The sequence below is a fragment of the Camellia sinensis genome, chromosome 13 (assembly GCF_055761805.1).
Source record: "Camellia sinensis isolate YWXY chromosome 13, ASM5576180v1, whole genome shotgun sequence".
Taxonomy (NCBI): domain Eukaryota; kingdom Viridiplantae; phylum Streptophyta; class Magnoliopsida; order Ericales; family Theaceae; genus Camellia; species Camellia sinensis.
In genome coordinates, this window is record NC_138973.1 from 81,882,518 (window position 1) to 81,899,498 (window position 16,981).

General features: G+C 36.2%; 2 protein-coding genes and 1 long non-coding RNA gene across 4 annotated transcripts; 1 reads left to right on the top strand and 2 right to left on the bottom strand.

Annotated features, from left to right (window-relative positions):
* Nucleotides 1-2,660: 2,660 nt before the first annotated feature.
* LOC114317268 (protein NLP6) lies at nt 2,661-6,361 on the bottom strand. 2 transcript variants are annotated; one of them, XM_028263979.2, is made up of 5 exons: nt 6,157-6,361; nt 5,449-5,957; nt 4,447-4,491; nt 3,475-4,339; nt 2,661-3,326 (listed from the first exon to the last, which is right to left on the bottom strand). In XM_028263979.2, exons 1-5 carry the CDS (start codon nt 6,359-6,361, stop codon nt 2,860-2,862), a joined length of 2,091 nt encoding a protein of 696 aa, XP_028119780.2. In that variant the 3' UTR covers nt 2,661-2,859. The 2 variants fall into 2 exon arrangements, with proteins under 2 accessions (XP_028119780.2, XP_028119779.2); XM_028263978.2 differs by having other exon boundaries at nt 4,435-4,491.
* A 414-nt stretch (nt 6,362-6,775) lies between these two features.
* Nucleotides 6,776-8,623, top strand: LOC114317269 (uncharacterized). Its single transcript, XR_003648469.2, has 2 exons — nt 6,776-6,916; nt 8,166-8,623. It is a non-coding gene; the product is annotated as an uncharacterized LOC114317269 (long non-coding RNA).
* A 4,235-nt stretch (nt 8,624-12,858) lies between these two features.
* Nucleotides 12,859-16,589, bottom strand: LOC145805518 (uncharacterized). The gene is made up of 3 exons (XM_082900672.1): nt 16,184-16,589; nt 15,474-15,551; nt 12,859-14,641 (listed from the first exon to the last, which is right to left on the bottom strand). Exon 3 carries the CDS (start codon nt 13,804-13,806, stop codon nt 12,859-12,861), a length of 948 nt encoding a protein of 315 aa, XP_082756798.1. The 5' UTR covers nt 13,807-14,641; nt 15,474-15,551; nt 16,184-16,589.
* Nucleotides 16,590-16,981: the final 392 nt, after the last annotated feature.

Genomic DNA, 16,981 nt, shown 5'->3' on the forward strand with positions numbered 1-16,981 from the left:
GAATTAAGATTCAATCTGGTGGATAAGAATATATGTCAAGAAATTCAGAGATGTAGACTGGGCTTAGTTAAAGGTAAAGTCATCCAATCAAAATCATCTCACGGTCATGACGCCAAGCAAGTTGGCCACTAGCGTCTGACAAAATCTTAGCCATCCACATGGTAAGGATCTAACGATCAAGGATAAAAGCAACTTGACAATTGGACTAGTCATTACTAGACGAAGGCAGAACCTGTCAATCAAAAGGTAAACGGACAAACAAGATTTAAGCCAAATAACTATAGAAGGGTCAATAGGTAAAGCACAAAGGATGGACAAGTGGTAATCCAAGAAACCTCTTTTAAATACAGTTTACACATATCTTTCTCTATGGCCAATCAATATACTGACTTGATGGGGAGGGTCTTCCCTACCAAACCAGGTCAAGAGCAATCACTAACATTTAGTTTATGTTTACAGAGTAAAAGGGAGAGACACGTCATCACCATTTCCCTGTGGAGATAATTTTACCTTCTCCAGTAACTTTTTGATAGTTAAAATAATTGAAGATGCTCTAACATACTGACATTTCACATTTAAACCAAATTTATATGTTTTTGCCATTTGCTTTATGGTTCATTTTAGGATTGTTATGTATTGAGACAAAAAAATAAGTATAGTGAAAAAGACATACATATATATACTAGTGTAAAAGGCCCTTGACTCTAATGTTTTATTGAGTTTACTAAATGAAATGGAATAATATGACATTTTTAAAAAAATATTTATTTTATATTTGATTCATTCAAAAAATAATAAAATGAAAAAGGGCAAAATAAGGGAAAAAACTCAGAGGTGTATTTGTAGGGTGCCTTTAGTTACACACCATATTTGATCTCAAGGCACACCACTACTCAATTCACACCTTTAATAATTTGAAAAAACATAATTTTTCTCAACATACACCACAACGTTTCATTTTTGCCCTTAGTCCCACATCATTTAGTACACACCTCAAATTCACAAAAAAAAAAAAAAAAAAAAAAAAAAACTGTTAGTCACTTACCCCCAACGGCAACAGCTATCACCGACAACCACCATCAACGCCAACCATGGCTTCCGTCGTCAACCCTTCATTCTGTCTTTGCAATTGTCGCTGCCCACTTCTCAATCTCGTTTCTCACCGTCGCGATTTCTAGCCCCCGCCGTCGCGATTACGATCGCATGCTGCTCATCTCCCGTGACCCCGGTGGCACACCTCCGACTGAGAAAGAGAGAGAGAGAGAGAGAGAGAGAGAGAGAGATGATCGCGATCACGATCTGTACTTTTGCAATCTACGAGGTGGTGGGTTTCTGGGTTGGTTATTGCGACGGGAGGGAGGATGGAGGGTTGACGGCGGCGAGGGTTTGTGGTGATGGGGATTCACCGGAGCTAGAGAGAGGCGACGAGGCAGCGGCAGTGAAATGGCGGCGACTGCAGCAGTGGTGGCTAGGGTTAGGGTTTGGATGTGTATTCAACTAAGGTGTGTATTCAGTTGTGGTCATTTTGGTTATTTTAGGTAAGGTCATTATTATAATAAAAAATAACCAATTAATAGTGTGTCTTGAGACCAAATATGGTATGTAAATAGAGGCACCCCAAGCAGGTAAACGCTTTATATATATATATATATATATTATTGCAATACAAGATCCTATATGATTAATATACGACACTACTACAAACTCATAAAATTATTTTAAAAAGTGAATCAATGCACTACATTCATTGTAAGTGTGATCTACCTCCCACTGATTTTAAATCTACACAATACACTCACTCACTTTTTGGAATAAAATTTTAAATATATTTTCATGATGCATGGCATTTTTTTATTAACAATGGTACTCTATACAAGTTGTGAACATTTATTTTTCAGTGAGAGGTGTTGGATTTTTTATGGATAGTTTGTAATATTAAATGTTATTTTTAATTTGAAGTTTGGTAAATTAATTTTTAATTTCTGGATAAATTACACCAACCTCCCTTGAAGTTTGGAGGTTTTAAAATAATTGCACTGACCTACTTTTTAGTAAAATTAAAGAGACCAAAATTAATGGAGATGGTATGAAGACAAAAAGAAACACAAGATGAAATATACATTTTAATGTAAGAGATATGAAAACAACATTCTTTCATTTATACAATTAACGAATTTCTGATGAAAAAGAAGCTAAGAGAGATGTGAATTAAAACCACAAAGAAGACCAGTGTACTTATGCTAAACTTGTCAAATTTATTGTATTTTTTTCAAATCTCAAGAGTGGTTAGGTTAGTATAATTTACCCATAAATTTTTTACAAGCTTTGGTCTCAACCATAATTGATTTGAATTGCTTTTGTGTTTCCTAGTATGTTTTGCCTTTGCATTTAATTGAGTTTGAATTTTTATTGGGCTTTTGTATCCCGCCTTTCATTTCTGTCCTAGCTATAAAAGGTGAAAATGTAGATGATGGAATCAATTGTTTGACATGCCAACTCAATGAACACTTCTGCTATTCTGCATTTTCCATACAAACAGGAAATAACTATATCATTTGAGGTTCGTTCTGATGAAGTGAAGGATGTTTTTTTTGTTTTTTTTTATCACCAAAGAAAGTAACATTTTATTAATGCTAATACATCATTACAAAAGGGAAAATGAAAAAAGTTGCCCAGAATCCAACTGCCAAGAGAAAACAAAAAATCCCAAAACACTACCAACCTTCCTGAAACAAAACAGAAGAAACAGGGCATCATAGTCCAACTACAACTATCTTTAGAATCAAAAGATAGAACAAAAGAGGATATAGCAGCAACAAAAAAAAACTCAGATGATTCAAGTTGATCACTCGCAATTGACTACTTTGGAACAATGAATACCACGATGGTAGTGCTGCCCGACGATGTAGAAGTGCTTATATAATGTTGTAAATCCTGATCACAAGCTATTACAATTAAGTCATCGTCCTCATCTTTATACTTGACATAATAAGTTCCATCCTCTAAGTGCAGTCTATTGGCGATTTGCTGCTGCAACTCAACTAGTCCCGATGACAAAGACAGCAGAAACTTTATTATAATATCATTGACATATTTTGCCTTCACAGTCACAATATTTGCATCTCGGATCACTGTATTATGTGGGTTTGCATGAACAACAGCTGAGGCTTGACTAAAAGGCTGAACAGAACTTAATTGTGGTATTTGTTGATGATCAACACCCAGGAAAGATTCACTAGGTTGAGAGGAACCAACAATATTCTTCAGTGGTGGCCACCTCGGTATACCATAACGTCTACAAATACGCTTCAGTGTAGATTGACTAACTGCAAAAGGAAGAATCTAGATAAGAGATACTACTTTCTATTTGTTATAGCGAAAGGTCACATATTTCTTTACAAGAAGAGTGTCCAGTCGAAAATATTAAGATCACAAGAAATATTCTATTTTAATTTGTTGAGAGTGTGAACATACCGTTGAGGTTATTTGCAGCAACCTCAATGCTCTTTCTTGAATTTTGTAGGATATCATCTAAAGGAATTTTAATTTTAACTCCAGTTTTATTGTGCACTGTTTTTGGCCTCTTTGTTCTGCCTTTTTCCTTTGAACAAGTAACATCAATGTTGCTTCGTTCCGCACGTACAACATTGCTTTCATTGTTTAATGCATCCATTGATTGTTGATTTGATAAATCCAGTTGTGTCATCTCTCCTCCACTTTGTAAGGGCTCCAGCCTAGGCAAAGATTTAGTAGTTTGGGACATTTGAACAGAATCAAGTTTCTCACCATTCTGACAAGAAATTTTTTCAATACATAAATGTGCCCCAAGTTCTTCTCCAGAAGCAAACTTAAAAGTTTGGAAATTTTTCTTCATTGTTTCCAATATTTTCCTCAATGCAATCTGTTGATTACCAAAGTCTTTGTTGCTTGGCGGCATAAAGTACTCTAACACGTAAATGTCATTTCCGGTGCAACTACTTTGCACGCATATTGCGAAACAACAACCTAATTCATCAGCTCGTGCATAGTGTGCCAATGGGTAGTCAATTATGCTAAATTGGGTTACATCATTGCACAATAATACGTTAGGGGAGTAAAATGCTCTCCCAACAACTCCTTGCCCCTTTCTTAAGTGCTGTGCATCACTGGCCACATTTAAGGTTTTGTAGTACTCACTGAAATGGCAAATCAAACGGAAGATGTCACCCTTAACCAGAGCCTTGCACATCCAGTCTACCCTGCACGGAGCCCATGCTTGAGCCAAAGGTAAACCATGAACTTCACACACAACTTGCAACACCTTGCTGATTTCATCTACGGCTTCCCTTTGTCTCACATCCTGGTTGAAAAGTATTGTCACGTCCAAGTATTGTCAGAAGATATTCCTCATCATATTAATTTAAAAAATAAAATAAATACCAAATTTGACATTCAATTACAGTGTACCGTGCGATGGTTTGCATCTGATATTGAAGATTCCAGACCTACCTCCTGCAGGGGAATGGAAAGATGCGACTAAGGAATCTTATACACTTTGAAATGTAGAATATTTGTTTGCCAAAAAAAGGAAGCATATAAGAGACTCCATAATGGAAAAACAATTCAGTCACAGCTAAATGAGCACGGAATGCAATAAAAAAATACAACTTGACGTTTTGTTTTGCTTTGCTTTCTTTCTACCATAGAAGCTCATGCTGAGAAGACAAACAACACACTATCTTATCCTCAATTCAATAGTTTATTCATTGTATCTTTTTGGATCTTATAATTTCAATTATAATAATTTACCATTTAATTTTACATTTTGTGTCACATTGATATTGATAACAACCGTGAGGAAATAACGCAATTACATACTCCTCACATGCTATTCGGCATTGACAAGATGAAAAAAAATGAACAAATAATAGTTGTGCTAAAGGTCCATCCATCTAGCCTGTATTAATTTTTTTAGTCCGATCAATTTCGATTTCAAAAGATTAGCGCTTTAGTTTTGAAATTTGTGTTTAGTTGGTCTAAAAAACTATGAATTTTATACAGAATAGACACGTAGCCATGTTCCACTATAATAGGATCAAATATGCACAAACTAAAAGATTAAAGCAAAAAATTGTTGGTTTGCCGGATTAGTCAGTCCAATGAGCCAGATACCACAGTTGTTAATGATTTATCAATAAAATGAGTCATTTGTTATACAATTAGAAATTTGAAGAGACATGACATACTTTTTAGAATCACATGTGGCAATCTGTATTTTAAACAAACTATATTTTTGTAATTTACCCTATTAAAAACACACTTCTCATCTATTTTTTTGATAATTTTTTTTTTAAAAAAAATTAAATTATCCAAGGAGCACAATTCTGCACACATATAAGAAAGGAATGAATCAACCAAGATTAGAAAGACATAAAAAAAAAATGCCAATTTGTGAGTTGGGGGACCAACCTTAAAATAATTATGGAATTTCAGCCAAACAGAGTCGTGGTATGATTGAAATCGCTTTGAGGGCATTGTTGAAACTATCTCAAGTACACCAACACATAAGAGGGTGGAAGGATCAAACAGTGGAATAGCCCAAGATTGTTTAACTTGGCAACGTAAAGCATGGTTGCGCAATGGATACTCTTTGATAGAGTAATATTCTACATTGGGAGTGAATTCGGGAAATCCATGGTTGAACACACGACCAGGAACCCCAAGTTGTTCATCAGAACTCTCTCTGTCCATGTAAAATTTATAGTCCATAGAGATCATCCTATACCCACAAAGTCCTTTAACTTCATCAATTCTTATATCAAATGTAGAAAGAGCGAAAGGTTGGTTTTGAGTTGTAAGATAAGACCGGCCGTCCATTGTCATGGGTGCCCAAAATTGAAATACTGTTGGATATCCAAACCAATTGCGTATACACTTTCGAAGGACATCTTTGATCTTTTTTTTTGGATCCAAAATATCTGATTAATAATAAAAAACAAAAAACAAAAAATCGAGGAGAGAAGTGAGATTGTAGCAGGTAGTAGGTAACTGTGTTGATTTAAAATTGACCTGTAAATAAAACTCCAATTACAAATTAAATAAATAGAACCCATATTCAAAGGAGGAGGAAGAAGAAGAAGAAGAGAGAAAGAGAAGAGACATAAAAGTCCCACTCACACGGAGGATGTCCGGATTGGTCGTCTTCTCGGCTCCAGAAAACCCATCCACAGAAGACATCTTTACCACAAACATCATACACCACTGGGCAGCGGTTGAGTTGAGTGTCCACATATTGCTTGAAATCGTCAGGGAAATATGCTGCTTCTCTTCCTTCTTCATCGCCACTGTAATCAAAAGGGTTATATGCATCAGATTCGGCCATTTTCTGAGACTTAATACTATGCCATCCGTCATGTCTTTGTATCTATCAAAGAATTCAAAAGATTCAAAAGGTTAACCCCATATGTTACTTTTCAAAAAAGGTCCTCAATCTCTGGCTACAAACCGCGTTGACGTTGGGTTGGAAGGGTTCTAATGCGGTTCAAATGGTTATCCCACATGTCCCGTTCAAATCCCCAAATCCTCAATTAGAGGCTTGAATGCCTCGAATTATCGTCTCTCTTCAACCAACGCGCGTGGCCTCTGTCTCTCTATCTCTCTCACTCACTCACCTATTCAAACCCCAAACCCAGGCAGCTCAGGCTCTCTCTTCTCTCATACCTCTCGTTCTCTCGCTCGCTCTCAACCCTCTCATCCTCTCATCCCTCTCATCGCTGCTCTATTCTCTCTATCGTCTTCATCAAACCGCCGGAGCCCTCCTCATCGCATCGTCGTCATCAAATCACTGGAGCTGTCGTCGATGCCTTGGACTCTCATCACCTACCAGAAAAGCATCTCTCTCTCTCTCTCTCTCTCTCTCTCTCTCTCTCTCTCTCTGGTAAGTCCCAACATCGCAGTACCTAGGGTTTGGATTTTGGGTTTATAAATCAGAAATTGGGGCTTTTTATATCAGTTTAGATTTGAATCTATAAATCAGAAATTGGATTTGAATTTGTATATCAGTTTATATCAGTTTGGATTTGAATTTATGAATCAGAAATTGGGGCTTTTGAATTTGTACATCGCGAATATGTGTTAATTGAGAAAAAATGGTAAAAATTAGATTTAATTGTGTGAATATTGTGTTACTTGACAAAAACTGCATTTTGTGAGATTTAATGGTCTGCTAAGTTGCTGCTATAATGGATGTATTGTAACTTGGCTTAACCTGAATTTTTTTTGTCTTAATTTCCTCTTAATTTTTTTGGCTGAACCTGAACCATGTAAGGAGTGTTGAAATCTTACCTAAGAAGAATGTTATCCTATGCCTTTCTCTCTTCACTTTTGGTTTTAAGATGTTCATCCCTTTACTTCGGTTTGAGTTCGAAAAATGCTTAATGAATGTAGCTTGAACCCCGTCCATAAGCTTATTCACCTGTAATCTCCCAAATTGAATCATCAGATTTTTCAATGTTTTCTTTTCTTTTCCAGATCACCTAAGAAAGCTATTATGTTTTATATTATAGCTTGAAATGAATATTCTTGAATCATATTAGTGCCCATGTACTCACCTCATCAGAGCTGCCAAGGTAGGAGTTGTCTACCATCTTCAAGTATGCTTTTGATGCATTTCTTGAAGTTTCTGCAACAATTTGGTATAAACAAAAACTATAGTAAAAATAATTATTCAGATTGCTGAGATAGAAAGAGAATTCAAATTTTTGAGATAGAAAAATACCTTATCATATTTCTTCATGATCTTTGAAAATGCCAACATATTCAAGAAGCTGTTCATTTATTAGCAAAAAGATCAAACACAGTTCTATGCAAAAATCTAACTCAATTTTTCAAAAATAGAAGGAAAAGAAATAAAATAAGGGAAAGCTAAAAAGTTGAGTCTAGTCCACTTAATATTTTTGGCTGAACCTGAATGCATTGTTAGGGAGTTTCTGGATTAGGTTTTTAGATCATTAATGGTCAGCTAATTTGCTGTAATGGATGGATGTATTGCAACTTGTAAGATTTCAGGTTTCTTGCTGCTGCGTGGTTGATATTTACAAAGATGATTTTGATGAGTTTTGCCTAATTGCTCACTGCCTAATCTATCTACCAACCTTCATTACTTCTTTGTTGTTGTGATATTACAGATGTCAAGTTCAAGTGTCGGATCATTTGACATATCATAACAAGAATTGCAGTAGATGTCAAAGAAGACTGACTATTTGGATTTCTGAAACCGAACGAAACAAAAACAAATTATTTTACTCGTGTGATAACTGTGGCGGTTTCATTGGATGGTGTTTGCCAACAAATAGAAGTGATGGAATTGGAAGACAGTTTGAAGGAGAAGTGCAAATGGACCATGTGCACCTCAACGACGACGTCGAGCAACATGTAATGATGAAGCTGCAAAAATTGGAAATGTTAATAAAACATGGGTTCTTCCTCTTGTTTGTAATTGGTATAGGGGTACTAATGAAAATCTAGTAATGTATTTGTTAGTTAGGATTGCTAATTATGTAGCATGGATTGTGTTTTGACTAACAAACAAGTGTAATATATTTTGTATTTTGCTCATTTTTAGTGAATACTTGTATTTTGTTCATTGGAGTTTGTTATCCTCTCTTTTTTCTGCTATTTGGCTTGATGTATCCTTACTGTATTAAATTTCAATTTTCATCCGCTTGAGCACACCTTCCCTGTTTATCACTACCAGGGCCACCACTCCTTGCATATCTCTCTGTATATGAGAATGGATTTGAGCACTTGAGTTGAGCAACAAGTACATTACAACTTAAAAGTTTGTGAACACATGTACATTAGTTGAGTTGAGTTGAGCATATGTACACGTATAATTGTGAACACGTGTACATTACAATTTAAAAGTGTGTTGTATAGGTAGAACACATTTTTTACACTATAAATATAATTTTTTCTCTTTTTTTTTTTGTCTCCTTTTTTCTTTTCTTTTCTTTTCTTTTTTCTTTTTTGACTTTCGTTTCTTTTCTTTTCTTTTCTTTTTTTCTTTTTTCTTTTTTGGCAAAATTCAGCGACAAACAACAGCTCAAAAACAAAACCTAAACCAAGTCAAACACCAACTACCAATACTATGAAAGCTATAGCTTCAGGTTTGCAACATGGAACAAGACAACCCCCAATCCATAAAAGCTAAGGACAGTTCGAACATAGTGCTGCTCAACCTGCTCACATTTGTAATGCACCTGTTGCTCAGAAACTACGGTCACATTTCTATTAATTTCCAAGAAAATTGAATAATAAAACCTGGAGTTCTCACATTCATTAGTACCCTATGAAAGCAATTCAATCCAAACTCACATTCATTAGTAACCTATGAATGGGGTTTTGGGGATATGTATTAGTACCCTAACTGAATTAAACAAATTCATCATAGATAAACCATTGGCAATGACAAAAAACACAGAAGAACATAAACTAACATTCAATTGATCATATAAAATAGCAGCAGCAACGGTCCACAAAACAAAATCCCACAAAAGCAATTGTCTTTCTCGGTTACCCTTGATACACAAACAAAACAAAAGAAAAATTCTTGGGCTGCTACCCTTGGTTGATTGGAATGTGGTTGAGTGGGCACTAGCCTACTACCCCTGCTTGACTGACTGGAATTTGGGTGAATTGGCACGACCTTGCTTGATGGAGTAGGCCTTTGCCTTGGCATTGGAATGCTAGATGTGCTTGACTGAGTGCACTTGGCCTTCTAACCTGCATGTTTAAACCAAGAGTATTCATTATTCCATTGTAAACTTTTATTGTGAAATACTAAAACTGAATTTAGATTTCAAAATTCCTTAGGATTTCAGATCCTTTAACAAGCTAGAACTGAATTATTAATACCTTCATTATTAGTCTTGTGAATCAAACATGGCCTTAAGGTAAGAAAGGTAAGCATTCTTTATCATCAATGTTTACTTTGAACATTTCAATTTTATTTCAACCCTCAAAAGAAAATATATATAAAGATTTAAGACCCATAAAAGGAAAACTATGATGCTTTTCAATTGAAATATGCTCAAAATGAGTGAAAATTTCAGAAACTTGTTCTAACGGAGTCTAAAGCACATTTGAATATAATAATATGCTATAAGATTCAAACTAGAAAATATTTATTTGAATCTCTTAATTTGAGACACAAATGATGAGAACAAATTAAGATTCAAACCACTTGTACAAAACTGATAATTATTAACTCCATCTCCTTTCCCTCCAAATCTATTTAATTTCAGGGAGATTCAAAGTGTGTTTTGAGTGAAAACTATTTCTCTTATCTATGAATTTCTCCCATTGGTGATTTGAGAGGATATACTTCCTCTTTTTTTTTTCATTTCCTTTCCCACCAAATCACTCCATCCAAACAAACTATTAGGGTAATTTTTTCTTTCTTTCAATCTGAAACAAATACATACCTTATATGCAACAACTTCTCCCCAACAAAGAATTCAGTGAAACAAAAGTTTTCCATTGAAAATGATATATTTCAATGACAACTCAGATAACTTGTAATGGGTCACATTTGTTTTCAAATATTCAAATATGAATAACATAATTGCCAACAATTGCATCATTAATCAGTTATATTCAATAAACTAAAACTCAAAACCCAAAACAAAATCCAGCAAATGCAAATCATCTCTTAATTGTTACCACGTATAACTTAACCTGTCATATGCATCACAAATCAATTATCAATTAACTCAAATAAATTATCAATAATCTCAATTACTGAAATGGAAGAGACTTATCAAACACATCAAAACTCACATTTGCTAAACTTCGCATACAACTTCTTTTCTCGTAAAGTCTGCAATACCACCCGCAAGTGTTGTTGATGATCCTCTTGACTCCTGGAATAAACAAGTATGTCATCAATAAATACAATCACAAATTGGTCAAGGTATGGTTGGAACACTCTATTCATAAGGTCTATAAATGCGGCGGGGGCATTAGTTAGACCAAAAGGCATAACAAGAAATTCATAATGGCCGTAGCAAGTTCGAAAAGCAGTTTTCGGTATGTCTTCTTCCTTAATCTTAAGTTGGTGATACCCTGATCTGAGATCGATTTTGGAGAACACGCATGCTCCCTGAAGTTGATCAAACAAATCATTTATACGAGGCAAATGATACTTATTACGCACCGTGACCTTATTCAACTGCCGATAGTCAATGCACAATCTCATGGTGCCATCTTTTTTTCTTCACAAATAACACAGGTGATCCCCAAGGCGAGACACTTGGCCTAATGAAGCCTTTATCCAATAACTCTTGCAATTGTATCTTAAGCTCCTTAAGTTCCATTGGGGCCATACGGTAAGGTGCACTAGAAATTGGGGCAGTTCCAGGAATTAAGTCAATAGCAAACTCAATTTCTCGATCTGGGGGTAATCCAGGTAGTTCATCAGGAAAAACATCTATGAAGTCACACACAATTGGTATATCCTCCAATCTTGGACCACTCAATTCGGAGTCAATCACATAGGCTAAGTATCCTTGGCACCCCTTCTTAAGCATTTTTCTAGCAGTAATAGCAAAAATAACATAAGATGGGGACGCACATCGATCTCCACAAAATCTAAATTCAGGTTCCCCAAAATTGGAAAATACTACCTCTTTCCTATAACAATCCACTGAAGCATGGTAAGAAGCCAACCAATCCATTCCCAAAATCAAATCAAAATCAAGCATCTCTAAAGGCAATAAATCCGCTACCATCTCCCTATCTCCCAACTGTAATACACAACCTCGATATACCTCCTCAATTATAACACAATCCCCAATAGGAGTAGTAATGGATAAGCAATAGCCTAGAGGTTCAATAGGTTTATCAGCATGCAAAGAAAATGATAGAGATACAAAAGAATGTGTAGAACCCGGATCAATAAGTACATGTGCCTCCCTACTGAACACATAAATAATACATGTTACCACCTCCGGATTAGCCTGAGCATAGGGGTGCAACTCGGGCGGGTTCGGTCGGGTTGGGGGTCTGCCCAAGCCCGACCCGAATTGTATTTGGCACTGCCCAAGCCCGCCCAAGCCCGACCATGAACCCGAACATTGTTGCCCAAGCCCGGCCCAAGATTTGTATTTTGAACTCGGGTTGCCCGAATTGCCCGAATTGCCCGAGTTCAGAAACCTGTAGGTAGATCTAAGGGTAGACATAAAAGATGCTAATCTAATGGTAGAAAACTAACTAAAAAAAAATAAAAAACAAAAATTAAGACTAACTCTTTTACTTAATAGAAGACTAACCAAAAAAAAAAATAAAAATAAAAATTAAGACTAACTTTTTTACTTAATTTATATATATTACATAATTTATTAAATTATATATATATATATTATATAATTTATATAATATATTAAATTGAATTCGGGTTCGGGTTGCTCGGGTTGGCCATTGGTTCTGCCCAAGCCCGGCCCGAATTGCAATTCGGGCATCAAATCTGCCCAAGCCCGTCCAGATTACAAGATATAGTTGCCCAAGCCCTAAAAAAACTCGGGCTGGGCTCGGGTTGCTCGGGTTGAGCCCGCCCGAGTTGCACCCCTACCTGAGCATCCCGTTGAGTCAAAGCAAAAACTCTCCCCTGCGAGGTTTGTCTATCGGATTGAACACCTCCTTTATTCTGCTTGCCAAACCTAGTCCCAACCTGACCTCCTCCTCGGCTTCCCCCTCGGCCGGCACCTGAAATTTTATTACTACCAACTCCAGTACTAGCAGATGAAGCATTTCGTGTGCAATCTCTAGCCAAATGTCCGGGTTGTCCACAATTGAAGCAAGCTCGTGTATCTCCCAAATTAGTCATTTAGGAACTGTGCAATCTTCCACCAAATGACCCTTCTGGCCACAACGAAAACACAAGTCGGTACCAACATGACAAACACCTGTATGTGCCCGCCCACATTGCTTGCAAACAGTTCGAGTAAACTGAGATGATGTCCCACTAGACTGTCCATGACGCTGATTAGAAATGCTTTGGGTTGGGGTGGGATGCTCTCTATTTTTTTGATATGCACTAGAGCTCTTGACTGAACCATAACCATGACCACCTCTCTTTGACAGTCTATTAGATGTGTTCTCATGATGGGATGAACTAAGGTGGCGCTTCTTTTGTTGTTCCGCTAACTTCATTTCTATGACATCTTTCTCAGCTGTTAAGGCTTTATCAACCAAGGTCGAATAGTTAGTTATTCCCAATACTCGGATACGAGATTTGATGTTCAAATCCAACCCATCTGTAAAACGATGACATTTGACCTCCTCATCATCCACAAACGAAGGGGCAAAACGAGATAAAGAAATGAACTTAGCTTCATATTGAGCTACAGTCAAATCCCCTTGCTCTAGCCGAAGGAACTCTCTCTCTTTTTCATACCGATAGGTAGCTGGAAAGTACTTGTCATTGAAAACCTTAGTGAATTGGTTCCAGGTCAAACCTCCGGTGCCACTTGCCGTAAGTAGGCATTGCGTGGCCTCCCACCAATATTCAGCCTCCTCCACTAGCGTAAAACTAGCAAGTGCAACTCGCTGCTCGTCTGATACTTCCATCACAGAAAATATCTGCTCTACCCTCCTTAACCAGGCCTCTACCTCCATAGGATTGGGCGATCCAGAAAATGATAGAGCCCCCAACTTCTTGAACCTCTCAATTGCGGTGAGGCGGTTCTCTGTAGGTTGCACAAATGGCCTAGACTGTGCTGCATTCTGTTGTTCAAGGATGTGAGTTTGCCTCTCCGCTAGGCTAGCCATTGACTCTAAATGGCGCTGCACACTAGGGTCTAAAAATGCTGGAGCTGCGTCAGCCCTTGGTGGTACGACTCTATCTGAATGTCCCACTTCTGGATTGGCACTTGACTCTTGAGTTTGCTCATTATGCGATTCATGTTCAATCTCTTCTTCCTAAACCCGAGGTGGAACTTCATTTCCAACACTAAGATGTGGCTCTCGCTCAGCCTCAAGTACTTCCATAAGGGGGCGACTCTTATGAACTTTTCGCCTTGCCATACGTGCCTGTATAACAAGACAATTAAAACTTAGAATACTAGATCGCTATTAAACATCATCACTAATCGAATTACTAACTGCAATACCCTATCAACTTTAATTCTAAAGTAACTAGTCTACAGATTCATAACCTAATACTCTGATACCAAAAATGTAACGACCCAATCTTGGCAAGGCAAAACCCTGCCAAGAGGGTGCACCTCAAACGCTATAGCACCTTTACACCACAATTCCTGTATAATTCATACATCACATCACCACATCACCAAAAGTGCATAAGACCTTTCAATTGCCTAACTTATATGAGATGATCTATTCAAAGACAAAAAGTATTATCATGCTACAAGAAAGTTCCCAAGCATTTCCTCTCAAAAAAAAATATAATACATACTAATCACGAATCCATCAATACATCCAACTTCATAAGCAATATTTACAATCAACCTCCTTCATAAAAAAAGGTAAGCTTACATCCTAGAATGACCCTAAGCAAAACCTCAACCACAAGATGCCCACCTGTGATCCTTCAAAAAAATTCTAGTCTTCCAAGTTGAGGCGAGCCACACAAAAGTCTATGAATCTGAAAAAAAATTATTTAAAAGAATGAGCTAAAGCCCAATGAGTATACCAATACCATGGAGTTATAAAACTTGCTCCTACCAATAGGGTTCAAAATAAAGATCCTAAACATAAGAGCTTAATTGGACTTAAATTTATACAAAATAAAAATAAAAATGATGAAATACAATTTTCATAAAATGTTATCAAGATTTTTCCAAGGAATCTCATAAGGCAGAAAAAAAAAATACATTTGGATAATGAAAGTAAACAAAAATATAACTTTTCAATACATTAAGATTTCCTATCCATCATACAATCCACTACATAGCCTTAGGGTCGCGTTACCTCGCGACTTAGGTGGTGACGGTACCGTTACCCAAAACATAACCATAGGAACATAGCTCATGTTATCGTAGCACTTCAATTCTTGTTTCAATGTTTCGGTCCCTAGGACCCCTTATACATACAACGACCCTTATGGTCTTTAAAACATTTCAGTCCCCAGGACCCCAAAGCATTTTGGCCCTTGTGGCCCCAAAGGCTATATTCGGTTATGTGATCAATAAAATAAATACCCTCACATAACATTTCACTGTCATTCAATCATCATCATCATAAAATTTGAAAGACTCAACTTAAATAAATTCTCATAAAAAAATTTAATGCTTCATTATACAAATAAAATCATATCTTTATTAAAACTCAACCCTTGGCCTCAATAAATTTATAGATTTTCTTTTTATACATATATCATGATGAAATGTATCATTCACTTCCTTTAATTCAAAAAATATTTTCAAACTTTGTAATAAAGATAGAGGTGAGGTAATTTCCATGGTAAGTATACTCACCTCCAAAAATAGCAAAAGTGTAGATTTGAAGCTCTACAAATTAATTTCCAAGAGGTGTAGAGATGCCTTCCTCCAATCCTAACAATTAGTAAATAGGATCTCAAATTAGGAAAAGTTTTCAATAAAAATTACAACATCTACAAAAATGATCCTAAATAAAATTATGCTAAGGAATGGCAAGCTAAAGAACTCCTCCAACTTTAAGTCACCCAAACAAATAACTTATCCAATCTCCATAACACCCATCCTTTGAACATCTTTGAGTTAGTAACTTTTTAAATATCCAATCAATTTATATGCACAATACCACCATCAATTTACTACAAAGTCAAAAATCAACATTTTTGTATAAACTCAACAACTTAAGTAAAATCTCTTCAATCACTTATAAAATTCCTCCATAGAACATAGAGATACCCAATCCACCATTTATCAAATCAATTTCAACATATGAATTCCCTAACACCAAAATCCCCAATTTTTACATCACATTCAAACCCTAGATTAACCCAAAATCTTAATCTCCAAATCAACCATCAAATTGACCATTTTTTTTTTTTAACATCTAAAGCATTCATGGAAACTAATTGAGAGTATAAAATTCAACAATCAAACCCCAAATCATAATAGATCTAAAACACAAAAATTTCATCATCTCTAACTCAAAATATGTAAAACCTTAAACTAAACTTTTAGAGAAAGATTCGTACCAATTACAAGCCTCTAATCCATCAAGAAAATAAACCCCATGCTTTGATTCTTCAAAAGATTAAGAAAAATCTAGAGTTGGTGCTTCTATTGTGTTATTTTCGGATGGATTTAAGGAGTGGCCGACCGAACCCTTTTTCCGGCGAGATAAGGTGGCCGGAGGTGGTGGAGATGGTGGGTTAAGGTGGTGGTGTAAGGGTGGAGCAAAGGTGTGGTGTTTGGCCTCCAAGAAAGTAAAGGAAAATGAGAGAGAAAGTAGAGAGAAGTTAGAGAATGAAGAATGAAGACAATGATGAAAAAAAAAATCTGCACTTCTATTTTTTTTTTTTTTTTGTTGAAATGGGGTGTTTGGTCACACCTACCATCAAGTTTGGAGTTGGGTTTAGATATCCTAAATGGAGTTTAACATAGGAGTGTGTTTGGCTCTAGATGAAAAGTTGGGAATATTATAAGTACTTTGGCCCACACCATAAATGATAACTATGGTACAAAATAAAACAGATGCATGGACTCAAGAGGTGGCTCGTACGAACTCTAGAGGTGGCTCCCACAATAGTGTAGCACTTAGCTTCCGTATAGTACTTTGCTCCACACCAGAAATTACAGTGTCAGTGGATCCATGACAGACAGAGTGTTACAAAGTAACTAACTAGAGGGCCAATAGTTATTTAAGTCCCCAAGGCATGGGACCTCCGTAATGATATTTATAAAATAATTATTCAAAACACATTTTAATAAACAGTTATATCTATGAGTTTTCTTTATTATATAAAATAAGGTTCATAAATTAAAAATATTAA